General features: G+C 43.7%; 1 protein-coding gene and 1 long non-coding RNA gene across 4 annotated transcripts in view; one reads left to right on the top strand and one right to left on the bottom strand.

Annotated features, from left to right (window-relative positions):
• Window positions 1–10,097: 10,097 nt before the first annotated feature.
• LOC115943768 (uncharacterized) overlaps window positions 10,098–26,933 on the bottom strand; it is a 32,415-nt gene continuing 15,579 nt past the window's right edge. For all 3 annotated transcript variants that reach the window (XR_004078366.2, XR_014138934.1, XR_004078367.2), the window contains exons 2-3: window positions 12,224–12,419; window positions 10,098–10,256 (exon numbers count right to left, since the gene is read on the bottom strand). This is a non-coding gene — a long non-coding RNA (uncharacterized LOC115943768). The remainder of the gene's footprint in view (window positions 10,257–12,223; window positions 12,420–26,933) is intronic.
• On the top strand, window positions 22,711–25,492 carry EPCIP (exosomal polycystin 1 interacting protein). The gene has a single exon (XM_081799368.1). The coding sequence runs from the start codon at window positions 22,799–22,801 to the stop codon at window positions 23,456–23,458; it is 660 nt and encodes a 219-aa protein (XP_081655494.1). The 5' UTR covers window positions 22,711–22,798; the 3' UTR covers window positions 23,459–25,492.

Here is a 26,933-nt window from a genome sequence, read left to right as displayed (position 1 = left end):
AGCCCTATGCAATCACTAATCTACTTTGCATCTGTAAGGATTTGCCAGTTCTGGATAGTTAATATCAGGGGAATCATACCATATGCAGTACTTTCAGACTGCCTTCTTGCACTTACATGTTTTCAAAGTCTATCCATGTTGCAGCATGTACTGGTACCTCATTCCTTCTTATTGCCAGATAATATTCTACTGCATGAATATACCATATTTCACTGGTATGGCCATTGGTAGTCTTCCCTTCCCTTCCCTTCCCTTCCCTTCCCTGATGGTAGTCAGATACCATCACTGATGGCCATAGGTAGTCTTCCCTTCTTGGGTATTATGAATAATGCTGCTACGAACACTCGTGTACAAGTTTTTGTGTGAACACGTTTTCATTTCTCTCGGATATATATCTAGCAGTGTTGTTATGTCATACAATAGCTCTGCATTTCACATTTCAAGGAACAGCCAGAATCTTTCCCAAAGTGGCTGCACCATCAATACTTCTTATCTTAGAAGTTTTTCAGTGTTCAGAGATTTAACCACTATTCAAGTAATTTTCCTATTTTTCTATGGCTTTATTTTTTAAATCCATTAATCTCATATAGACTTCATCCAATTTGTAGTGACAATCTATATTTGGATTTTCCTCTAAATTCTCAGCCAGTGATTCCAGAATTATTGCTATGTAATCTTTAATTTCCTCATTGATACTTATTTTCTTCTTTTATATGTCACATTTTTATACTTAATAAACTATAATTCTGCATTGTTTATGATGTTCCATTGATCCATCTGTATATGTCCAAGTTAGTACCACACCATTTTTAGAACTCTAACTTTGTTTTAATAACTCATAAGGCTAATCTCTCCTTATTGGTCTTCCTTATTGGAATATTTTTTATTATCTCAGTTGAATCTTCAGAATACTTGCACTGACTCTTTTGGAGAAAAAATGCATTGGGGATTTTTATCATTATCGCATTATCTTTATAAATTAGTTTGAGATGAGTTATTATTTTTAGAATATTTCATTCTTTTACCTTGAAATATGTTATTTCTGCAGAAGAAATTTCAAAACAAGACTTACAGTATTTGGTGACTTGTTTACTGTATGGACCAAAGGAGAAGGAAGAATCAAAAATGCTTCTGTGGTTTGGGGTCTGAGGGACTAAGAGGAGATTAGTATGAGACAACAGAGTATTGCTAAGGACTATAAAAAAGAAGAGGGAAGATTTTTTTTTTCAGTGCTGCTTTGGAGGACAGAAAAGCAGTCAATGTCTCAAAATAACCAGGAGTCAGATTCAACCATATATCACAAACCACTTTACACAAAAGAGCTCTCCAGAAATGAAAAAAGCTGCCATATAAAGAGACGTAAGACCTTCATTTCTGGAGGCATTCTGGCTGAGGATGGATTGCCAAGTATTAAGAAGATGGCCCTCCTGTGTTGAGTTGAGTTATGCTGTGTTGAATTTGTTCTCCAAGGGGGGATAACCTTAGGATAATTGAAACAAGTGATTGGAATTCATAAAGAAGAAATGTAAAAGAAGATCAGAACAAGGAATGAGCTTTAGGTAGTGCTGAAAGGAAAGAGAAAGAAGAGCCATAGGGAGAGAAAGAGATGATGCAATTAATAAGAAAACACCAGGGAAAAATCACAGAATCATGGATGACAACAAAAGACCATGGAAGCATTGGCCAATAGTCAAGAATCACACAGAGCATTAAGTAGATTAAGGCCTAGAAGGAGTACTTTATAAAACCATTTAAGGGTCTCAAGACATCACTTTTGTGTTTCAGGTATTCTATTTTATGGAGATAATTATATACAAGAGAGGTCCTCAAAAAGTGAGGTTTTTGAAACTCTCAGGATACATCCCTTAAAACTATCAAGATTTTACTTACGGGAGGAGGTGAGGATATCATTATAGAAGAAAACCCTCTCAGGAAAGGGGAAGGGCTCATTTTTAGCTCAGAGGAGGAAGGATATTTTAGAATCTGGAAAGAAGAACAAAGATGAGAAAACGCAGACCAGTGCCTGGCTCCTCTCAAGAAAATAAGATGCAAGGACCCCTTACAAGAACGAGGATACTGTGGTCAGAATGAGTATTTGGTACAAATAGAGAAGAGTCATTAAAGAAAGCCATTGGGCCAGAGTAGATAGGAAGGATGGCCGGATAGGGGCAGGGGTCCATTTGAAGTGAGCATTATGAACTTCTGACTCTTTGCATTTTCTCCACTAGTACCTGTGCCCTGCATAAGAGCAGGAGCTGAGAAGGCGGACTGTGGGGGCAATCCAGGGCTAAGCTGGTACGGCGCGTGCAGTGAGGGCTGGGTGGGGGGAGTCATCGGCGTGGTGGCGAGGGCCGCATGGAAGCAGCTGATCACAGAGTCATGAGTGGGTGGAACAGATGAAGTGAAGCCTACACAGACGTTTCCATGCGGTTAAAGCAGAGCAGGAGTGGGGAAGAGAAAGAACACAAAGGCAAGAGTGGCAACTTGAAGGCAGAACAGAGCCACGTGCTGATGATAAGGTCTAGAGCATAATCAGAGCTACAGGTGAGGAGAGGAGCCTCGGTATCCTGCAGTGAACTGAGGAATGTTCAGGTTGACACAGAAGGAGCTGGGATGGAAAGGGAGGACCTGAGATGCATCTTGAAGTTGGCCAGGATGGTGTAAACGCTAATAGAAGATACTGGTAATGATTTGGAGGCGGTTAGCGAGTGGTAATAGTGACTTCGGATGATAATACCTGGAGAAAGGCTATTGAAAAGAGTGGTGTTTGAAGCTTTGCTTTAAAAGAATTTAGGGAAGGGGCGCCTGGGTGGCTCAGTTGGTTAAGCGACTGCCTTCGGCTCAGGTCATGATCCTGGAGTCCCGGGATCGAGTCCCACATCGGGCTCCCTGCTCAGCAGGGGGTCTGCTTCTCCCTCTGCCTTCTTCCCTCTTGTGCTCTCTGTCTCTCATTCTCTCTCTCTGAAATAAATAAAAAAAAAAAATTAAAAGAATTTAGGGAACCGACATGTTAATTAACAACCAAAGCAGTTGCTAGAGTTTGAAGACAAAGCAAGATTTGTCTTAATGCAGATTTATAACTGGCATTATTTCTGCAGGATAAGGTGGAGAGGTGTGTAGAATTTCATTCTTACTTAGTGCCCTGAGTATTATTTGAATTTGCTATTGGGAGCCTGCATTGCTCTTGTGAGAACGAAAGAAAGAAAGAAAGAAAGGAAGAAAGAAAGAAAGAAAGAAAGAAAGAAAGAAAGAAAGAAAGAAAGAAAGAAAGAAAGAAAGAAAGAGGAGGAAGGAAGGAAGGAAAAGAAAGGGAGAGAGAAAGAAAGGAAGAAAGAAAAGAAGAGAGAGGGAAGGAGGAAGGAAGGAAGAAGGGGAGAAAGAAAGAAAAAAGGGAGAGAGAGAGAGAGGAAGGAAGGAAGGAAGGAATAGGGGAGAGAGGAAGAGAGAGAAAGAAAAGGAAGGAAGGAAGGAAGGAAAACTGGGGGCAAAACTAGAATTCAAGCCCACAGTGAACAAACACTTGTCCACCACCCTTGACTCCACAGCTGAACAAAGCAGGCCGCCTAAGGCGGGGTTTCGTTAGTCTTCCCAACACTCATTTTTGCTAAATCCCCTTAAATTGTGTGACCCAGGTAACACCAAGAGCAAATGTTTTAGAAGTGAAGGTTTTAGAAAGACAGAGAGTTGTAAACCCTGCGGTAAATGTTTAACACGCTACACACACAGATCCAGTCATATTCATCAGCAACTGTTTGCTTGACCTTCAGTTTCCAGGGAGGAACCCACCTCCCCATGCTGTGTCCTTGTCCCGGTGTCCCCCACTCAGCAAGAGATCCTGGAAGGCATCGGTGTCCTCACAAAGAGTAATACTGACCACAGTCACCATTACCGATGGTTCCTTCGTGCACAGCTGATACTCAATGCTTCAGGTAGTTTCTCTTAGTCATAAAATACCCGTGAGCAGGTGCTGGTATCTTTCCCCTGCAGACAGGGCAGTACAGAGCTGCTGTGGGGGTTCGGCAGTGTCCTCAAGGCACCAGGCTGCTCCACGTTCCTGCGATCTCTGTTTGTGTTCACGCAGGAAGAAACAGCAGAGGAGACAGTACCAGCAAACTGCCACTCACCTGGTATTGGCCCAAACTTGTCTCTGGTGTGTCATTCAGGGTTCAGGTTGGTTACAGATGCCAGAGTCCACTCTAGCTGGTTTAAATAATAAGGAGTTCCTGAAGACATACAGAGAGCTCTTGAGTCATGGGGAGGGTTGAACAGACTCTAGGCTGAACGCAGGAGGTCCCCAAGGAATTAGGCTATGGAGGGATCTGCAGCCTCTTCCACAGTCAGGAAGTTACTGAAGTAAGAGGCCACCTCCAACCGGAAGCCAGGACCACAGACCTCAGCTCCAAGCCATGATACATCTGCCACGACCAGGAAGCAAGTCAGTGAGAAAGCCACCCCCACAGCCCTAGCTCCCAGATGAGGCCAGTTCTGCTGAGGCCCATGCCAGCAAGAAAGATGCCCAGAACTTTCTTCTCATTCCCCACTAAACTCAATTTCTAAACAAAGTCCCATGGTCCTCTCTGCATGTGGCTTAGTTCCAGAACAAGGAGAAGTGATCAATCAAACTTAAATCCTGTCTGGAGCCCAGCTGCAATGGTAGTTGAAGACTCTGCAAGTTGAGGATTTTAGCAGAGTCAGGCAAGAGAGAAAGGCACTGGAACAGAAGTTCAGTGTGTCAAACTTCCGTATTAGCCACAGTTGCTCTGGAAAGTTGGGACAGCTGAAGTATGCTTGGTCAGCACTCCCTTCCTCCATCCTCAGGGGTCCTGTCCCCATATATCATCTCATTGAATCCCTACCTCAACCTTTCAATGAAGTATTACTATCTTGTTTATAGATTAGGAAACTGAGGCTCATGAATTTTGAACAATCATGTTCAAGAAGGTAGTGGAATCAAGATTTGAACCAAAGTCCATGTTCCGCTATTCTCACATGGTAGAATTTATATGTTTGCTTTGCTAAAGCTAAACACTGGGAATAGTGGATTCTCTCTATTCTCAATTCCCTTGCTCCTGACTATGATTCACCGGCTTTCAAAGAGCTGAATAGGCTTGGTACTCTTCCATCTCCAAACCTTTGCTCTAGCAACATTCTTAATTGCTCGAGTTGCTTGGTCCCGTGGACCATCTAAGACACGAGATGACCTGGGTGTCAGGACTGAATGGGGTGAGAAAGAAGGAAGCCTTCATCAGCTCACAGCCTCCATTGGCCAAAGATTCACTCCGTGAGGCATTATTGCCCTTTTCCCTTATATCTCACCACTCCAGATCAAATGTTACCCCTCTACGAAGACATCTCCAATCTCCCTGCCAACATGTAGCTCCACCTTGCCTGTAACTCCCATGTATTTTCTTTGTACTTCCCTTCAAACATTTCTCACGATCAACTGATATAACTACCCCTTCCATATTGTAGCTTGAAGATAAGAACTATGACATTAATTCCTGTTGTCCCTTAAAGCTCTTGGCACAGCACATGCATGTGGTAAGGGTTCACTAGATGAATAATAAATAAATTGAATGAATTTCCCTAATGAAGGACTCTCTTCTTTAAAATATTGGATAACCTATATCTGGGTAACTACAAATCAACTGCTTTGGTTTCCCTAGTGTTTTTAATTAGTGAGACGTTCCTCCATCACCACCATCCATCTGATTTCTCCAGTATTTACTGACCCTTCATCAGTTAACCTACACAGAGTATTTTTTACATGTTTATTTGCTTTGTGGCTCTAAACATTTTAAAAAGAGAACGAGAAAAAAAAGAGAGAGAACAGGACATCTTTGGAGTTGAAATGCGTTCATTTTCTCTTTGAAACAACCACAAGAGAACAGTTTTTACCCTAGTTCAGGCATCTGCATACATAACAATCCATCAAGCCCAAAAGAATGGAACAAATCATGAAAGCAAAAGCATCTACGAATCTCCATGCTCTACACTTAGCCCATTCCATTTCCCGCTAAAGTAGAACAACTTCCCTTAAGGTCAGCCCTTCAGGGTCAGCATACAGCAGCACCCTGCCTAGTTTCTTCTGGAAACTTTCCAGTGTCGAACCCCCAAAGAATGGCCAGCGCTCACCAAAGCAGGTTCTGTCCTGCTGTGTGGTTAATGAAGCTGGTGGGCCTGCAGCTTCCTCCTGGTTGCCATGGGAACGACCAGGGCCACTGGCCTTCTGAAAAGAACAGCAAGCGCAAGACCACACATTCCATCCTGCCTTGCAGATTAAACCAGCTGTCAAGCCAGAGTGAAGAATCAGGCAGAGGTCTGCAGCGTGGAAAAGGGAGCCTCGCGGTGGAACTCTGAGACGTAAGTACTTTCTCTGTTCTTTTTTGAAAAGCATGCCTAGCAGGACAGACAGTTTTTCGTAGCTTCAGAATTTCTGCTGGCTGGCAGGCAAGTTCTGTGACCGTGTGAAGAGCCACGGTGGGCGCCCCTTTCTTCTCGCAGAATTTACATTTCCTGAACATAATGTACACTTAACGGGTGGCTTTCACCATAAAACGATTTTTTTTTTTAGGCTTCCAGGCACATGAATTGCTCTTTCCTGAGATTCTGCTTTTAAAAGGAAATGTTTTCAGTGCCTTCAACAACGAATGAAATGGTCTTCTCATTTAGTCTCTAAGCAGATAAACTCACGTAGGCTAATATTATATAACAGTTATCTCCGTGGAACCTGGGCTTCTTGTTTCTCTTTAAAATATTTGGCTCTATTTCCCTGTCCGTCTTCAATGCGAAGTCATAATTACATTCAAGAGATGACCTCTTTGCCTTATCGTGATCCCAAACAGAGAAAACTGGAAACTCTCAAAACATCAGTTGATATTGTTCCTTTGCTCTGTTTTCATCTAACAGCATTACATTTATTGCTTTCTTACACGCTGCTCAATGGAAAACATGGAAAGATAAGAAGAAAGTATGTTTAGATGAGCATTAACACGTGGATTGGTTAACTTTTTAAAAAATGTGTCCTTTTATTTAAAAGTGAAAAAATATGGTAAATACTGTAGTCAAGGGCAAGAGGATGGGGATTTTTAGTCAAAACCAGTAGTCCTTACACAGTTCTGCATAAATTTTATTGTTTAATAAGCATGTTTTGGGACCTTTTTTTTTCTTTTAGCAGTAAGTGTGTTGGTGTGACCTGAGGAGAGGAAATGTTTCTGAAGAGTTGTGCATAATAGTCTGTAAAAACCTGTCTTTAATAACTACCAAAAATATCCAGCCTCATTTGTCTGAAAATTTTTTTAATGAAAATATTGATCTTTGGGAAGTTTTTAACTTTTGTTTTTGGACCAAATAATGCAGTATGTTTGAAAGAAACAAAATATTCTCGTTAAAAGTTTTTTTTTACAGAAATTGAGCATTTTCTGAAAAGAACAGGTTGAATAAAGTTATTTATGGAAATGAGTGCTTTTCCACAGCTGATTTGGATTTCCCAATTTTCTTTTCCATACTAATATTTGTATTGCTTAAAGCTGATGTACAATCAACTTTTAAAACCAGTGTCCAGTAGATCACATCTCTGTGTCAGTGGGGAGAACAGACAAGCCACATGGCTCATGGGTATATGATCAAGGGTATGGCCATGGGTGTATGTGCCACGCTGGGGGTCTGAACCCAATGATCTGATTAGCTGAGCATAGACCAAGTCATTCAAGGGAAAAGCTTGAGGGGTTTGCAGTCATTGGTTAACTAATTCTCACAAGGCCATGGGTTAAGGAGAGAGGTGCAGTAGCTACATAGTTTAGTTAAGTCTTCCCATTGGCTTGCTCTCTGAGATAGTCTGTGTCCACATGCAGAAGCAGCATTCAACTGATATCCTTATTTTTAAATCTAATTTCTAAATGTTCTTTTTTTTTTTTTTACAAGATTTTATTTATTTATCTGACCGAGACAGAGAGAACACAAGTGCACAAGCAGGGGGAGCCCCAGTGGGACAGGAAGAAGCAGACTCCCCACTGAGTAGGAAGCCCTACGTGGGGCTGATCCCAGGACCCTGGGATCATGACCTGAGTCAAAGGCAGACGCTTAACCAACTGAGCCACCCAGGCGCCCCTAAATGTTCATTTTAAAAAGTGTTTCTGAAATGTTTGTGTCTACTGGAACTCATTTTATTCATTTTGTTTCCTATTCCTCTAGCATGAGGTTCCTATACACCCTTTATGTTAAAGGGCACAGAGTCTAGTGATAGAATAAGAGACATTTGAGTAGGAACATGAGCCTGGACTGGAAAATAACGCTGTAATTTCCACCATGACTCCCTAGAGCGTATCTGGCTGCCTGAGTTCAAATCTTAGCTGTGTCTTACAGACTCTGTGACCTTGGGCAAGCTATTTAACCTCTGTGTGTCTCCATCTTCTGACACAAAAAATGGGGTCATAATATCTACCTTTACGTGATTGCAAGGATTAAATGATATAAAACATGTAAAAGTACTTTGAAGAGTACCTGGCCCAAAGAAGCACTCATTAAATGTTATTATTAATCAATTAGGCATGTGTATAGTTCCTAATTTCTGTCGACTTTCAACACCATGTATCTCCCACACTTCTTATGGAAGTACATTGTCTGCTATCAATGTTTCTATATTTAGCTGGTTTAGTCTTGGGAATACAGGGCCGAGGAGCAGTAGGTGTTGATGCAATAAAATGTTGGTACAATAACATGTCTTCTCTACCCAGCAGTCTGAACTCTCCTGGGAATCAAGAGTTGTGTATTTGGGGGGCGCCTGGGTGGCTCAGTGGCTTAAGCATCTGCCTTCAGCTTGGATCATGATCCCGGGGTCCTGGGATCGAGCCACATGTCGGGCTCCCTGCTCATCAGGGAGCCTGCTTCTCCCTCTCCTCTCTGCTTCTGCTCTCTCTCTCTCATATTAATAAATAAATTTTTTTTAAAGAGTTGTGTATTTGGCAAGTTAGGTGTGAGCTATCAAGTAAGATGCTGGATATATGAGCGTGAAGCTCAGGGCAGAGTGTGGGAGCTGGTTCATCATCAGCATATAGACAATATTGAAGTCCATAGGTTAGCATGCAGTCAGCAAAGGAGTGGATGTACACAGAGAAGAGAGCCAGGCACTGAGCCAGGGGTGGCCAACAATGACAAGGAAGAAGAGGGGACACCAGCCAAAGAGATGGAGAATGTGTGGCCATTGAGGTAACAGGAAAAACTGGAGAATGTGGTGTCAGGGAAGAACAAACAGTTCTTTGCTCAAGAAGGAGAGAGTAGGCAACCATGTCACATGCTGGTACAAAGTCAATCAAAATGAGATCAGGAAATTAACCACTGGATTTGGGCATGTTGGAGGGTGGGAGTCACCAGAAAGCTGATGAGAATGGTTTCTATGGCATGATCCTAACAGAAGCCTGACTGGAGTGGCTTACAAATCTAACACAAACATGTATGGGTTCTCTGCTTATAAGAGCTTTGTTTTTCATTTCTTTTATGGTAGACTGGTGTAGCCCAGTAAGAGAAATAGGTTTGAGGCAGGCAAGAACTGCCATCCACGACCCTAGCTACTGAAGTTTCAAGAAAGAGGTGGGATCTAAAGATGGTTTAAGAGATGAGGCTGGTTTCCTAGCAGTTGAGAAATAGAAAACACTCCTAGACACAGGGAGAAATGTAAGCCACATGAGGGAGGTCTCTCCCCACCCCCCTTCACACACACACACACAACCCAAGCTTTTCCAGGACTTCTCCCAACAATATTTCCTGATGCCTCTCCCTTCCAGTTTGAATCCATTTTCCATAAAAGGATCACTTCCCGTTTGCATCTCTAAATTGCCTGGCCTCCAAGGCCATTAAAAATCTTCTTGTGGCCAGAAGGGCTAAAGAAATCTTCTTGTGGCCAGAAGGGCTAAAGAATTCATTTGGAGTCACATCTAGACACCATATCATGGGTACTCAGTTTGGCCCAAATTGTGATGCCCAGATGATCCACTGGAGCTCTGCTCTTGTCCCAAAATCTTCAAGGAGTCAATGAGATCAGGAGGGATTCTTTTTTTTTTTTTTAAGATTTTATTTATTCATTTGACAGAGAGAGAGAGAGAACACAAGGGGGGGGGGTGCAGCAGGCAGAGGGAGAAGCAGGCTCCCCGCTGAGCAGGGACCCTGATTCGGGGCTTGATCCCAGGACCACGGGATTATGACCTGAGCCGAAGACAGACACTTAACAACTGAGCCACCCAGGTGCCCCAGGAGTCATTCTTTAAAAAAAGAAAGAAAAAACACTTATTTTAGAATCATTTTAGTCTTAGAAAAATTGTGCAGATAGCACAGAGACTCCCATGTGCCCCACACCCTGTCTCCCCTATTGTTACATCTTACATCAGTATGCTACATACCCTTGTCAACAATTAATGAACTGATATCAATACATTATTATTATTATTAACTAATGTGCACATTTTATTTGGATTTCCTTAGAATGTCCTATTTCTGTTCCAGGATCCCACATTACCCTTGGTCATCGTTCCTAGGAGGCATTTAAAGACCCTTACAAATCTTTCGAGAAAGCAGCAAGGTTTGGGGTGTCTGGGTGGTTCAGTCAGTACAGTGGCCAACTCTTGGTTTCTGCGAGTGAACTCAGGGTCATGGGATCAAGCCTGTGTCCAGCTCCACACTCAGCTCAGAGTCAGCTTAGGATTCTCCCCCTCTCTCTCTACTAAAATAAATAAATCTTTAAAAAAAAGAAAGCAGCAAGGTTTCAATTGCTTTTGGTCCCAATATTTGTAACTAAAACCACTAAAGCAAAATTTAATTCTTACTCTTCTAAAATCGAATCGTTGGAATAGTTGAATACAGATGAAAGGAAAAAGCTTAAGGCTTACATCATGGGGATATAGTTCAATGTACTTTATGGGACTGTAATAATGTACAACAGGAAGCAGAAGATCTTACTTCTTTTTTATTGTTCTGGAAGCAGGTAATTAAAATATTAAAGGTTTGCAAGCCTTTTTTCTTTTTTCCCCTCCTCTCTCAGCAAAGGGATTACTCTGACTCATTTTCCTTGGCAACCTCACACTCATGTAATACAGGCCCAGTAACTTGAGCAAAGCTGTTCCGGGCTAGTTTTATAAAACTAGACGCTTAAATGTTCGGTTGTGGGGAAGTCTGCAGTGGGGGCTCTTATAATCCCTCAACTGAGAGCAATTAGGGCGATGGCTTCTAATTTTCACAAATATCTGTGAGATCAATATTTCCTAACTCTGCTCACTCTTCCTGGAAGGCCTGTGTGGGTGTGTACAGGGAGGTAGAAGGACAGGGCTCTGGGGCCCTGACTTGGGGCTCCTGGTCCCCATTTCAGACAAGTGTGTTTTGCTCTGTGCCCCCAACAGAGTTACAGGAAAGTTCCAAGGCAACTGCAAACCTAGATGGTGCTCATTGGTAAAGCCACAGAGCTTGGGGATGCCTCATGGGTTTTTGCCAGATGTCACTCAATGGCTTCCAGGGGGACCCACAGGCAGGGCATAGGATATCGAGTTCATATTTCCCATCCTCTAACCCATACACAAAGTCTCAATACACTTCCTTTGTTGTGGCTAGGCCAAACACCAAAATCCCTTCTAAAGAAGATGAATTTTGCTTGCTGATTTGATGACATGATACACTCCACAATTCTAGGAGGTGAGAGGTAAAAGAGGAAGCAAAGGATCAGCAATATGCATCTTTGACTTAGCTCATGTAGGGATTCACTTGGATAATACTAATATTTATGGAATGCTTCTATGTATCGGGCACTGTGCTGAGGACTCAGGAAAACACAGTCAGCAAAAAGACCAGGGTTTTGTTGCATCAGAAGCCTGACTTATCCAGCATTCCACCAGCAAGGATCCAGCATCCAGTTAGCAAATTAGCGGGTGAAATCAGTACCCATCAGAGCTCAATGCTTTCAAAACACAAAATGTCTGCTTTTCATTTGGTTCAAGTTGTTCCTTAGTCATCTTAGTCTAGAAGCTTCTGAGCACATTAGCCCAAATTTCCATTCTTAAATACATTTAATCTGAAAGCAGTCATCCACTGATCCTGGCTTCACCAGCCAGTAGGCACAAATAAGGTTAAGTGAACCTTAACAGCTTGTATTTTGCTGGTTTGTGCTTCCACCTACCCAATACAGGTCCTTGCTTCCTTCCTCCCACTGTTCCTACATAATAGAGTCCCAGGAATGTCTTACCTGTGCTCAGATATGATCCTTTCACCCGATTCTGTCTCCAGCTACCACTGGATGTTGGCTGTCCCTTGCCTTAGGCATGGGGCTCCCCATTGATTCACTTCCCGGAGAGCAGGGCCCAGGGGCATCGCCAGTCTGTCCTCCTGGAAAGGCCAAATGGTGCTGCCTGGACCTCCTTCCTCATTGTGCCAGAGCTGTCCTGCACGCAGTGCAGAAGTGGGGAGAATGACTCTGTCCCCGACTCAGTGTCACACTTTGCCACCCAGAGAGGGGCCACTTGTGCCCTACCTCTCAGTCCAGGCAGTCTCTGCCTGCAGCTCACCTGGACTCAGCCCAAGGCATTAATTAGTCGGGGCTGAGAAGAGACAGGTGCTATCCTGTCTCTCCACTAGTTCCTGCCCCAGGCCTTCACACACCATCTTCACACTTCCTTCTTTTTTCCTTGACAGTTCCACACATGCAAATAACCACTGGCTACAGGCCCCCCCTTCTGAACTCATGAGACACGTCCAGATGCATCTGTTTAGGCTGGGCTGGGTCCAATACAGCCTAACTACTCTGGACAGTTTTGAGCTCGGTATGTCAGAAAACGAGTAATGGAGTTGAGGATCTAGTTACCCCAAGAGCTTATTTATGATCCAGGCTAGTGAGAGGAGTAAGACACTTGAAACAACTAGCAAATACTGCAGGGCTGTAAACAGTTGCTAGTGCGTTTGGTCCAAAGGGTGGTTGGATATGGGTGTTTTATCGTTTCCTTATAACCTCTGTCTTAGTTTCCTATTGCTACATAACACATTTCTACAAACGCGGTGACTTGGGGCGCCTGGGTGGCTCAGTCTTTAAGTGTCTGCCTTTGGCTCAGGTTGTGATCCCAGGGTTCTGGATCGCATCGGGCTCCCTGTTCCGCGGGGAGCCTGCTTCTCCCTCTCCCGCTCCCCCCGCTTGTGTTCCCTCTCTCTCTGTGTCTCTGTCAAATAAATAAATAAAATCTTTTAAAAAAGAAAAAAAAAAACATGGTGAGTTAAAACAAAAGAAATTCATTGTCTCCCATTTCTGGAGGTCAAAGTCCAAAAGCAGTCCGATCGTGCTAAAATCAAGGTGTGGACACGGCTCACTCCTTCTGGAGGCTCCGGGGGAGGGGGGCGGGGGGGGAGTCCGTTCCTTGTCTCCTCCAGGCCAGAGCTGCACCGCCTGTAGCCATATCACTCTCTCTGATCCCTGCTTCTCTTGTCGTGTTGCCTTTTTCTTCTCTGTCTCCTCCTGTTTTCCTCTCAGAAAGACCCTTGTGATTACACTGGGCTCACCCAGATAATCCAGGATCTCCCCATCCCAAGATCCTTAACTTCATCCCATCTGCAGAGTCCCTCTTTCTCTATAAAACAACATTTACAGGTACTAGGGATTAGGATATGTATCTCCAAGGGCCCTTACTCAAGCCCCCACAGTATCTAGCAGGGATAAGAAGAGACCAGAAAGAGCGTGTTTGATCATCGTCCATACCCTGCTGCTCCTTTAAATATTTTACACACATTTAAATTAGAATGTGTAGAACTACTTGAAATGGGAATTGGACACTTATTTCCATTTACCAGATTTGCTCACTAATAATGTCAAGGCTTCCCATTCCCCAGAATTACAGAAGAACATTTGTAAATCAGAGTTGTCTGTTACAGGAAAAATGGTGCAAAGAGGCATTTTTGCCTTATGTTGAGCCTGTTCTTTATTAAATTTTTGGTGTAAGTAGTGCATTAAATGAACCAATAATTTTCTATTCCTTTGGGGTGGCTTTTAGGATGCCCTGACAGAGCATGCTAATATATCCCTATTATCATTATAATTCTGACATTACAAAATACCATAGCTAATAAATAGTACTATAATACTGTGTATATCATAGAATATTATACTTCCTAGTAGTAACAATACTCATGAAAAGCCCTAAAAGACTATATATATTTCCACAGGAATCCTGCTTTACTCATATTATATCCTAGTGTGGTAGGAATTATCATCCCCATGCCATTTTGAGAGAAATGGCTCAGAAAGTCATTTCTGAGTGTCCCACAATATACAGTGAGTTGAACATGAATCATCACAATACTTTAAATCGTGTCCTCTTGAGACCCTAACTGCATGCTTGATGCTAATTTTGCTAAATGCCATCTCATGGAGACATGAACTTTGATTTCCTCATTTTCTGGATGAGGAAATAAATCAGATGATAGCAAACAGTTTAGCTCCTACTCTATAAATCCAACGAGATCCCGATCATCTCAGAATCACGGTGAACTCCGCTTTGTGCCTCTCACAGTGAACTGTGTCAAGCTCAATGACAGGGAAGTGGCCTTCCCCCACAGAGAGTGCACAAGGTGGTGTCTCCAGGGGCAGACACTTGGGAGGGCATGTGAAAATTCAGGGGCTCGTACCAGGGATGGGGGTGTGCTCTTGTGGAATGTGAAGAAGAAAGAAAAGACAACACTTATCACAGTTAAGAAAACATGGAGGAGAGACCCAAATCAGGGTAACTTTCAACATTGTAAGCTTTGAAATATTAAACAGCAAAGCTATCACTCCTCTTTTACATATCATCTTCCGTAGTGTTTTATCTGTAACCTGCCTCCCACGGTGCGTTTGTGGGACAGAGCCAAAGAAAAGAAAAATGCCCAAGATCCTTTTTCTCAAAGAGCTTCTCAAGGTCCTGCACCTAACGGGTCCCCATGAGCATCTCATCCACATAATACAGGGTAGCCAGGACTTCCTCCTGGGCCTGCCTGGGAAGGGTGATTGCACAGCCACGGACCAGGGGGAACCGGCCCTGAGAACAGGAGATCTCTAGGTTCTGGGGTCCTCAAGAGGAGTCCCCATCCCACACTTTTCCCCTACTTCTTATTTAATCCTTGCCTTCCCTCTAACAAGGGACACGTAGGGATAAGGCTTAAAGTGCAAATACCCTTGGGCAAGAATGTGTTTATTTAAATCCATATGAAGGCTTACCCAAGTGCCATTAGAGCCCTCTGTGAGAGTGGGTTTTTAGCACCAGGCACCTGGATGAGCCCTGACCAAGGACTTAAGAGGAAGGCACAGCAAGGGGACCCTGGGGACAGGAAAGCTACTGTACCCACTTCATAATCTTGCCTATCACTTGTCTTGCCAGCAGCCGGTCTCATTGCCAGCCTAACGAAACCACCATGAGGCTCCTGACTCAGACAATGAATTCTGCCTTTCTCTGGGCAGTCAGGGACAAATTGGGTGTCTTCAGGAGCAGAGTCCCAGGTAAGCCAGGATGGGATGCTAAGAACAAAACCGAATGCTTTTTCAGTGCAACCCACTCGGGATCCCCTGCTTCCTACACCACTGTTCCTCCCAAGGAGTTCAGGCAGGTGTCCAGGAGCTTTGTCCTCATCCCTGCCTCTCGAATCCTCCTCTCTTGGTCCACACTCCACCCACCCCCAGATTCCAGATACTGAAACAGATTTATCGGGGTGCCTGGGTAGCTCAGTTGGTTAAGCGACTGCCTTCGGCTCAGGTCATGATCCTGGAGTCCCGGGATCAAGTCCCGCATCGGGCTTCTTGCTCAGCGAGGAGTCTGCTTCTCCCTCTGACCCTCCCCCCTCTCATGCTCTCTCTCTCTATCTCATTCTCTCTCTCAAATAAATAAATAAATAAAATCTTTAAAAAAAAAAAAAGAAACGGATTTATCTGGAAAGCCTGGAGTGAGAAGGAGTCAGCAAACGGAGAGAGGTAAACCTTCAAAGAAAATACAAAAGAAATGTGTTCTCTTACGGGCGCCTGGGTGGCTCAGTCAGTTAAGCGACTGCCTTCTGCTCAAGTCATGATCCTGGAGTCCCGGGATCGAGTCCCGCATCGGGCTCCCTGCTCAGCGGGGAGTCTGCTTCTCCCTCTGACCCTCCTCCCTCTCGTGCTCTCTGTCTCTCATTCTCTCTCTCACAAATAAATAAATAAAATCTTTAAAAAAGTGTTCTCTTACTTAGAACTCATGTTGCTCTCTCTGTCTCTACTCCAATTTCATCTCTGCCCGGTGCCTAAATGACCTTCCTTATGCCCGGAACTAAACGGGTTTGTCCTGCTTACTAACCTTCAGTGCCTCCTTTTTGCCTCTTTCAGGGGCCTCCTAAGGGGGTGTTTGCATCCAAGGGAGTGCACAAGCCAGGCCAGTGGGGTAGAGCTGAAGGTCCTCCAATTTTCATTATTTTTCACCTCAAATTTTAAAAAAATCTACTGTGTATTGCTTACAATATAAATGATATATAAATATGGTATTTATAGTGGTTTTTTTTTTATAAATAAAAGGTTACATCTATTAGGAAGGGTCTTTTAGTTTTTCTTGATGGGGTGAGGATCAGAAGGGTTTGAAGAGGGGCGCCTGGGTGGCTCAGTCTGCCTTTGGCTCAGGTGCCTGAGCATCTGCCTTTGGCTCAGGTCATGATCCCAGCGTCCTGGGATCGAGCCCTGCATCGGGCTCCCTGCTGGGCGGGGAGTCTGCTTCTCCCTCTGCCCTTCACCCTGCTCTTGTGCTCTCTCTCTCTCAAATAAATAAATAAAATGAAAAGAAAGCTCTCCTCATTCTAAAAGAAGAAGGAGAAGGAGGAGGAAGAGGAGGAGGAGGTTTGGACACTAAACCCCTGAGCTTGGCTGGCAAGGTCCTGTCTACCCCTGCCCTGCCTGCACTCCAGGTCATGGGCTTCCAAATGCGCCAAGCACTCTAGTCTCTGGGATTTTGCTCAAGTGACCCTTCTATCTGCAGCCCTTCCCCTTCCCTCGCCCCAGCCCCTTCTCTGCATGGCCCTAACAACACCCCCTTTGGGAGTTTTTCCCAGTCCTTCTGCCCAACACTTGCTCTGTGTCTTTAATAAGCACTCACCAATCACATTGCCCCATTGCCCTATAATTAGTTGCCTACTTGTTTGTTCCCAGAGTACTACTGAGTTCCTGGGGCAACCCATTAGACCCCTGGGGTGAGCGAGGCCATCCTACTGCTCTCAGGGTTAGCAACACTGGGCACCTTTTTGATAAAATACCCCTCAAGAGTAAGGCATAGCTCTCTCTTTGTGGGATCCACCCCAAATTCCAAATTGTCTCCTTTTCTGGGATTTCTCTCACTGTCACCCCCTCAGAATCCTCAAGGAGTTTTGCAGAAACACACTTTGAGAACTGCATTTGTGAGAGACAGCCTAGCCCAGCTTCCCAAGTCCTGGCTTCAATGTGGGTTTCGTGGGGTGCCCGGACCCTGGCTGTCTTCTGCCTTTCTTCTCGTGACTACAGTTCAGATTTCTCTTTCAGACCATCTGCTTCTTGCTGGAGCATCTTCTTTGTTTCTGGTCGTATTTCCCCAGCTTCTTCAACTGAATCTTTTCCCTAAGTGCCTTTCCACCTTTAACGTTTAAAAATCCCTTCTAGGGCGCCTGGGTGGCTCAGTTGGTTAAGCGACTGCCTTCGGCTCAGGTCATGATCCCAGGGTCCTGGGATCGAGTCCCACATCGGGCTCCCGGCTCAGTGGGGAGCCTGCTTCTCCCTCTGACCCTCTCCTCTCTCATGCTGTTTCTCTCTTGCTCGCTCTCCAATAAATAAATAAATAAAATCTTTAAAAAAAATAAAAAAAAATCCCTTCTAATTTCAATTAAACTCACTTCTGAATTAAAAATTTGAAATCACTCTTAGTTTTTAATTGCTGTTAGAATTAGGGGAATACCACTATGTTGTTCCACAATTATATTTTTTTCTCTTTTGTGTTGAGACTACAGAGTTCAAAACATCATTATTCAAGACATTTCAAATCTGTTTTGGGCAAATGGTCCAAATGGCATCCTCCCACCGACCAACACACTGCCTCCTTACTAGTAGTATCTTCTTGTAAACAGAACTAGTACATTTGAAACATTCCTTTTGGAGCCAAGTATAACATTATTTAAATGTTGCATGTAATCCTAGATTGAGAAGGAATCTGTGTGGAATTTGTTTTGAAGTCACTGATGTCTATATCTGCTCAAGTCAGAAATCTTTGCTTTCATGCAGCTAATTGCTAGTATTAATTGCTGTCGAGATTTCTTCGGTGGCAATACAAAACTAATATTGGAACTGATTCTGAATCGTTGCTCTGGTTTATCAACATGTTCAGTGACTTAAAGGCTCAAAGATTTAATGATCATACAGGGTTTTCTGCATCTTGCCAGAGAAATTTGGGTGGATTGACACCACCTGACTGTTTATCATGGTTGCATAAAGCCATTTATTATGTCTTACCACCTAGGCATGTCAGAAATCTCTAGTGCCCACCAATACCCAGGTCATCCTCTCCTCCCTTGGCATGGTGCTGGACTTCATTTCTAAGCTGCTTGCAGAGAGGGGGTGCCAAGTGCTTGAGTTCTGGCCGATGAATTGTGAACGGAAAATCCTGCAGAGGATCCAAAGGCCCAGGAAATGACAGAGCTAGGGAGGAAAGCTTGAGTCCCTGCATGACCACGTGGAGCAGAGCACACCCTCCCCACCCCACGGCTCCTTAACGGCATTACGCTGCAACATAAGGGAGGAATCAACCTTTGCCCTAGCTTCACTATGTAGTTTTTCATTTGTGGGCAGATTCCAGCACAACATCCACAGAACAGCACAGACCTGTCACATTGCTAGGCCCCTGCCCATCATAGGGGTGGGGTGGGGGGCTCCTCTTAGGACATAGGAGGCAAATCCTAATGATAGAGCACACAAAATCTGGGATGCTGAGAAAATGATGTGTCAGGGCAAGTCAGAAGGTTCCACACTACAGGACCCCTCAGTTCCTCTCTCCTACTACCATCCCCATGGCCCATCAATCTCTCGTCCTACTTTTGGGTTTTTCCCAAATTCTGATCACCCTATGCTAATTACATAGATAACTTTTTCTCTTCTTTTTCTCACTCAAGAACTACTGCCTTCCTCAGATACTACCTTTTCCATGAAGCTTATCATGATATCTTCCATTTCCAGGGAAAGTTACATGTAGACATAACACCCTATACAAAATGTTATTATAGTGATTATCACAGCATACTGTGATTATTGATTCAAGTGTCTCTTTCCCTGGGGTATAACCCCTTGAGGGAGCTCTTATTGGCTTTATTCTCAGTTTCCAACACAGTGCCTAGCACATAGCAAGGACTCAACAAAGGTTTATCGAATGAATGAAAAAAAGATAGTTTACCAAATGTCAGTGTACTCTTTTCACTGCTTGTTATAGAAATCCAATTCAGACTGGTTTGAGTAGGAAAAACAAAAAAACTTTGTTCACGTATTTCAAAAATCAAGGAAGGATGTCAGGCATGGCTTGATCCCAGTGCTCAAAAAAAGGTTGTTAAGAATATCTCTCCATTGGGCGCCTGGGTGGCTCAGTTGGTTGAGCGACTGCCTTCGGCTCAGATCATGATCCTGGAGTCCCGGGATCGAGTCCCGCATCGGGCTCCCTGCTCGGCGGGGAGTCTGCTTCTCCCTCTGACCCTCCTCCCTCTCATGCTGTCTCTCATTCTCGCTCTCAAATAAATAAAATCTTTAAAAAAAAAAAAAGAATATCTCTCCATTTCGTGTCTGTTCTTCTCTGTGTTAGCTTCATTGTCTGGCGAGCTCACCCCTTCTGGAGACAAGATGGTCACCAGTAGATCATGATTTCCCTTCTAACAAGATGAGCAACCCCCAGAGGAAAAACAGTTTCTTTCCTCATGATGGTCATGGGCATAGCTAGGGGCAGGGACCGTGTGATGTATCTGTGCCCATTCTCCTTATGCCAGGCTGGAATCTGCCCACAAATGAATAAATACATAGTGAAATTCAGGTGTTCACAATCCATGTTCAACAAATCTAAAGAAAGAAGTCTAGGGTAAAACCGAAGGAGAAGATGTCCAATTAGCTTCTTTTTTGAAAACCGCATAAGCTTGTTACCAGGAATATTTGTCCCACTCTGTACCTCATCATGAGGCGTCATGCATCTGGCCTCCTTGTTCCAGCCTTCAAGCTCCCTAATATCCAGAAGGCAGGGAGGGGCCACCCTGAGGTCCAGCCAGGGCCTTGACTGCAGGGGGTCGGGGGTTTGCTCACAAATCCTTTTTATGATCTCCAGACCCACTTGTTTCAGGAAATCAATGTCTGTTTCCCTTTCTACCTCTTTTGCCTCTGAATGGTACCAGCATCTGGAAGAACGAAATAGACACTTTTCACACCAGGTTCCAGGCTGATGGATAGATCCTTTTCTGCCTCCCTTTTCCCCTCCAGGCTGGGATCAGAGCAAGCCAGTAGCATTGATGACAGTTTTCCTGGTTCTGGGATGAAAGGGTTACTGGGGCATGAAGACCTAGAAACCTCCAGTGGAATCTAGGACAACTGATCATCTAAAATTATCCTGTAATTAATAAGTTAGTCACTGCTCCTTACTAAGTGGGGTAGTCACCACCACATTTTAAACCTATTTAAAACTGTTAAATCTCATGTTCAGGAAGAATTCTGGCTCTATGCATTTCTCAAAGCCCTTTTTTTTTTTATTACAAAATGAACCAACGAATACATCCTTTCAGAAAACCCTGTGCCAACTTCAAAATAAACACAAAACACTATAAAGCACCTTATTCAGTCCCCCAAATGGACTTTAATCCATCTCTCTGCCATGTCCCTATAACTATACATTCAATAGGGCCTTTCTCAGTTCAGCCTTATTTGTCCTCCTCTTCTGCTTATAAGCCCTTGGAGGGCAGGGGTACATGTCTTGTTCATCTTTGTTTCTTCTGCTTGGCCTTGGCACATGGCCTGTGCTGAACCCTACCTGACTCCTGCCTTTTTTCCCTCCCCCTCTGCTGCAGGCCCTTGGTCCTCACATGTAGGCCTGAAAGCAGAATCAAGTCCCTTAGAACACAAGTTCCACAAGCTCGTTGTCTTCTGGGCTACGTCCACAGGGCTAGCAAAGTGCCTGCCACCTAGTGAACGCCCAGTAAACATTTGCTGAATGAATGAGGTTATGATGGCCATGAACCAATGTCTCACCTTCTGTTCAAGTTTACTTGGTTGAGCTACAGGTTAGTTTCCCTGCACTCCAGTCACCTGCTGATGAACTTGTGCTCTCCGCCTGTCCACCGGACCCCGGGATTTTTAGCTTTGCCTCCCTTGGTCTTCTCTTTGCCTTGCTTTGCCACCTCATAGCCTCACCTTGCACGCTAAGTGGTGCATGTCTGCCTCGCTTCTTTCCTGCTGTTACTGTCCTCTTCGGACACAGACTGACCCATCTATCCTTGCCCAGCACTTCCTGTGGGGGTCCTGTCACTAGCCCCAGACTCTCCAAGTCAGAGGTCTTATTCCGAGTATTTTGCCATACCCATGGTGCTTTGTACATCCGGATGGACTGAATTGTCTCTTTGGTCAATTCAGAAGAACTGAATGGTATCTTTGGTCCTGTATCTTTTGGTCAGTCATCGGCTTACTCAGGGGAAATGTAATTATTTTTGCAAGACTGAAACCTGGCACCCTACTTCATAATGTGTGTCTCATTCCAAGCTCACCATAAAAGGAGGCCATGCATCTCTTATATGCCAGGTACTCGGGGCATTTTCCTTCAGATAAGACACTGGCGTTGCTCCTTAAACTATGCGTACACTCCTACCTTATTTAGATCATTGATTGCTGCTGATATATTGCTTAGTTTTGGAGCCCTCCACTAAGCTATTTGATAACATCTATTTATAACATTTGGTCTGGGGAAGGAGCAGATAAGCAAGTTCGTTGTGATTAATTGGTGTGTGATTAGCATTTTCATTGTCTCTGAACCCAGTTAAAATCTACTCTAATCCTTACATTTGTAGGAGAGCAGGAATGTATCAATGGACCTATAAACAGATTAATATGATGGGGGGCATGTTTGTCTAGTTAGAAATTAAAGTTTATCATTAACTAGATGTTTCACTAGTATTCATGCTATGTTGTTTAACAGGTAGCGCTTGGGGAGCTGAATCCAACACGGAACTGTTTGTCTCCCGAATTCCAGGAAGTCAGCTATTGAGGGGGAGGAGGGCATGTGCGTGGTTCAGGGGCTGCCAAGCACTCAGTACAAGGAAGACGATGTTTGGAGAATGTGCACATTCAAAGCCCCACAAATCCCTGCCCACAGACAGCAGGGTGCCCCGGGTCTCATCTCAGGCACCCCGTGCTGCTTGCCGTTGGTGTGTTAGTCTGTCGGCCGACATCACAGGGAATCTTATGCCTCAGAGGCTGCCTTTCCAGAGGCTCTTAGACCGTGCATTGCCTGCCTTTGATAGAACTACGAGAGAGTGGAGGGTACCAAACCCAACCGCGGGTTATTTCGGGGGCTCCTTTTCTATCAGCTGCATATTTCTTAAGTAATCTCGACACCCGACGTGTGGCTCAAACTCAGGAGCCCGAGATCAAGGGTCCCGGGCTCTCCCGACTGAGCCGGCCAGGCGCCCCGTAAGCCGTATTATTTTTAACAGAGTGCCTGCGATCACCAAGCTGCACATTTTTCTTTCAGGTGAGTTCCAATGAACTGGCTCACAAAGGGGAAATGCAAACGTGGCGGCACACGCTGAGGGTAGAATGGCACCACCTTTGGGGCACAGCCTCCCTCTGGCCAGCACGCTGGGCATCTTAGTACTCCACGGCTTCTCGAGTGGGCAGAAGACCAGCACGCTGATTTTCACGAAGGAAAACACCATTCGGAACTGTAGCTGCTCTGCGGACGCCCAGGACTGTGACTACAGTTTGGCCAACCTGAGGTGCAGCTGCAACACCGTGCTACCTTTGGCCCTCGAGCAAGCCAGCCACATCGACCATCTGACCGTCGGGTTCACCGATGCATCTGCCCTGGGCCTCCTGTTGAACTTCACGCTGGTCCAGGACCTGAAGCTTTCTCTGTGCAGTACCAGCACTCTCCCCGCTGAGCACCTGGCCATCTGTGGTCTGAAGAGGCTTCGCGTCAACACCGAGGCCAGGCGCCCGTCACCAGAGCAGAGCCTACTCATCTACAACAGCAGGGAGAGTGAACCCAGACAGAAGCCTGTGTGGTTTCGAAGAGGCTGGCAAACATGTATGTACATCTCATTCTTAGATATGGCACTTTTCAACAGGAGATCATCCTTAAAAGCCTACAGTATTGAAGACGTTGCCCGCATTGCCAACGATTTTCCTTACTTGTCTTACTTCGAAACCTTCCCGATTTTAAGCAATAGGAGCTATGTCATCACGTTCATTTACTAACGTTGTAAAAGAGGCCAACCGCCAGGAACTTTGGCACACTATGGATAACTTGAACAAGGAATCTGGGAACGAGGCCATGGGTAGCCTTACCTACAACTTCACCTGTCTGCCCAGCCCCCATTCACCACAGAGCCACACGTACAACCAGCCCTCTCTGCTCTCCTCTCTGCCCAACCACGGGAGCTGTTTCGAGAAACAAAAGAAAAAGAAAGAAAGAAACAAAAAAAAAAAAACCCCCCAAAACCAACCAAACAAACAGAATGACTTGAGTCCAGAAGGTCTTGAGAGCAGCCAGAGGTTGGGTCTGTGGAGAAATATCAGATCAGAAATGGAGAAAGCGCACACCAAGGACTGCCTAGAGGAACTCAGCACAGGGGATGACCCCCAAGGAAGGTATCTTCCTTCAAAATACTGCCTTCATTTCTTTTCTGCTTCCTTTTGTTGCTTTGACTGGAATTCCCCTAAGAAGAGGATAGATTTCAGAGGCTTCAGGACTGTGAGTCCCACAAAATGATTAGGTTCTCTTAGACTGGTATTTCCCAAATATCTCTTAGACTGATACTCGCTAAGAATATATGCGCTGAGGAAGGGGAGTTTCAAGAGTGGAACAGGTCAGGTTAGGGTGGGACCTTAGGACCAAATGAGAGCATTAGGGTTCGAGGAGTGTGATACAGAAATGAAAACCGGAGCACACAAAAACCAATGGCATATATCTCAAAATTTTGCTTAGAGCAAGGCCTAAACCCAGGGAGTTTCTCTCTTGTATCCCTTTTCTTTCATTCTTTCTTTCTTTGCCTTCTTCTATCTTTGTCCCCACTGTACCACTTCGCCTTTCTCCTCCCATTTTCCTCATCCCCCCTTCCTCCTTCTGCTCCAGAAATAAGAACTTAGATTAGTACCATTAGAACTGCATTTAACACCACCAGGGGCTAGCCTGGGAATCTAATAATCATGTATAACGTTACGGACAAAAATGCTCATGACTAAAAGATAATTAACAAAAGAAATTTTAGGGCTCAGTCCACTCGGATGTTTAATTCTGGAAAGTTAAGACACTTTGTATGACATGGTTGACACAAAATGGTCTTAGGTGTGATGACAAAAGGAACCAAGGTAACATATTAAAAAAAAAAAAAAAGGAAACAGACCTCAGTGTACAAAAATTTTCCTCACAGACTCAATTTACCACTGAGATACAATGTAAAGAATCCATGGCAATTATGATACAAATGACCAAACTTAAGAGTGCAAGGAACTAGAAACATAATTGCATTTATAATGTCATAATGGTAAGAAAGAGTCTTATTATAAAGTAACAGGATGTCTTGGGGCTGATGACTGCAGATCACATTCACCACATTTTCTCTTACCCTTAACATAGGGTAACTGAAATAACCTGAAATATCTTACATTCGCTTAATTGGTGGGGGATTTGGCCATTCAGGCTAATTAGCATGAGTCCATAATGTCAGTGTTTAAATTAGGCCAAAACTAAGACCAAAGTATGAATTTTAATAGAATAATGCAATGACCTCATTATTGACATTGTATTTGGGAGGTAAGTTTAAAGTGAGAGAAAAAGACAAGGAAAAAAAGGATTTGGAAAAGGGAAGGCAAGAAGAATACAAGTGAAAGGATGAATAAGAAATATATTTACTATCAGGAGTTACTGAAAATGTAAAAAACTGAATTTTAATGGATTTTTATTAATAAAGTACAAAATTAAATGATTTAGAAGTTATGAGCATCTTAATATGCATTCTCTTCCATTTGGTGGCTTTGAATAGTTTCAAAGCCCTTCCACAGATGTTGTAAGTGATTCTTGTAAGAAATAATTGTAGATCAATGGGACTTAAAGCAATAGAAAATGAAAGTTAATTTAGTAATAAATCAAGCTTGCCTGATTTATTTCTGGCCTGAAAATGTGGTTCAGGTTGCACTGATAGAGGATAAATAAGGAGCAGAGAAAATCCACAGCACATACATGGGAGAAAATGGCACTTGGTGCTCAGTGGACAGTGAGGGTTGGGGGGGGGACAGCAGGGAGCCGTGGGGATAGTGGAAAACTGAGAGTATTTGCCCCACCTGAAGGGTCCACAGCAGCTCAGCTCTAGCTCTGAGTGTCACTGTGGGAGAATACAATGGGGCCAGATCTTATCCTTCAAGAAAATTAGGAATTCCAGGTTTTTGTGTGAAATCTCATAATTTGTAAATGTTGGCACACTATTTTGCTTTTTTGTTTGTTTGTTGCTTTCAGTAACACTGTGTGGTCAAACAAACCACGTCAGTGGTCCCCTTAAGCTTGGGTCTGGCCATTTGTCACCTCTGATCAGTGGTGTGCTGGTAAAAGTTTAACCACCAGCTCTCCAAAAAAAAAAAAAAAAAGTACATAGATACATATGTACATAAGTTTATTATAAATTTTGCTGATATAAAGGATGTATATCACACAATTTACAAAATGATAATAAAATATACTGTATTCTTTATTATAAACTCTATGTATATAATTAATTCCCAAAGAATGCTTTAGGTGGTTTTTGGCAAATTCTTATATCCAAAGCGAACCTAGGGTTGTGATTGATGCATGAGTATAGTTCTGGCATGAATGTTGGCTGATATTTTTACTTACATTAGGAATAAGAGAAAAATTAACAAAGATTTTTGTGGGAATGTCATTTGCTAGTCAATGATGTAGGTAAATTCTTTGTTGAATCAAATATTTTTCAAATACTGGAGGAATATTTCCTTAACTTGGAGGACTATTCAGAATGTTAAAGCTATTGAAATGATACACGTTTAAGTTTAATCTGCATTGTTAACGTTTTCTCCAGCACACTCAACAAAACAACAAATCAAACCCTGATATGTAGTGTTTTTCAATGTTAGTGGTGTAAATACTGACATCATAGCCAATTTCAAGCTACCAAGAGAAGCCACTGAACACAGAGTTGGGCAAAGATGCACAGTAGGACATGACTAGATAGTATTTCTACCTACAGATGCAATAGGCAAAAATAATGCCAAGAGCATAAATAATAGTAAAATGCAGTAGAATTAAGAAGTGGTGAGTTTTGAGGATTATCTTTGTTTTTTTATACAATTAATCGCAAGTTTCTTTTTTTTTTTTAAAGATTTTATTTATTTATTTGAGAGAGAGAGACAGAGAGAGAGAGCACATGAGAGGGGGGAGGGTCAGAGGGAGAAGCAGACTCCCTGCCGAGCAGGGAGCCCGATGCGGGACTCGATCCAGGGACTCCAGGATCATGACCTGAGCCTAAGGCAGTCGCTTAACCGACTGAGCCACCCAGGCGCCCTAATCGTAAGTTTCTATAATTTAATTTTTAATAATGACTAACAACCAGCTTGCAAAATTCCTGAAAAGTTAACAGTCAGCTCTGGTGAGCCAATGCAAGAGAGCCCCAGTGCCCCACTGACTGGTAGAAAGAGACGCAGAAGGAATGGAGTGAAGACA

Source organism: Leptonychotes weddellii, chromosome 1 (assembly GCF_054177405.1).
Source record: "Leptonychotes weddellii isolate Sample4059 chromosome 1, ASM5417740v2, whole genome shotgun sequence".
In the NCBI taxonomy this organism is placed as follows: domain Eukaryota; kingdom Metazoa; phylum Chordata; class Mammalia; order Carnivora; family Phocidae; genus Leptonychotes; species Leptonychotes weddellii.
Note: the sequence above shows the minus strand (reverse complement) of the source record. Positions and strands in the feature narration are given on the sequence as shown.

What these genes read in the sequence shown, in the direction of transcription:
- EPCIP (XM_081799368.1), top strand. Translation starts at nt 22,799, where the DNA reads ATGGCACCACCTTTGGGGCACAGCCTCCCTCTGGCCAGCACGCTGGGC.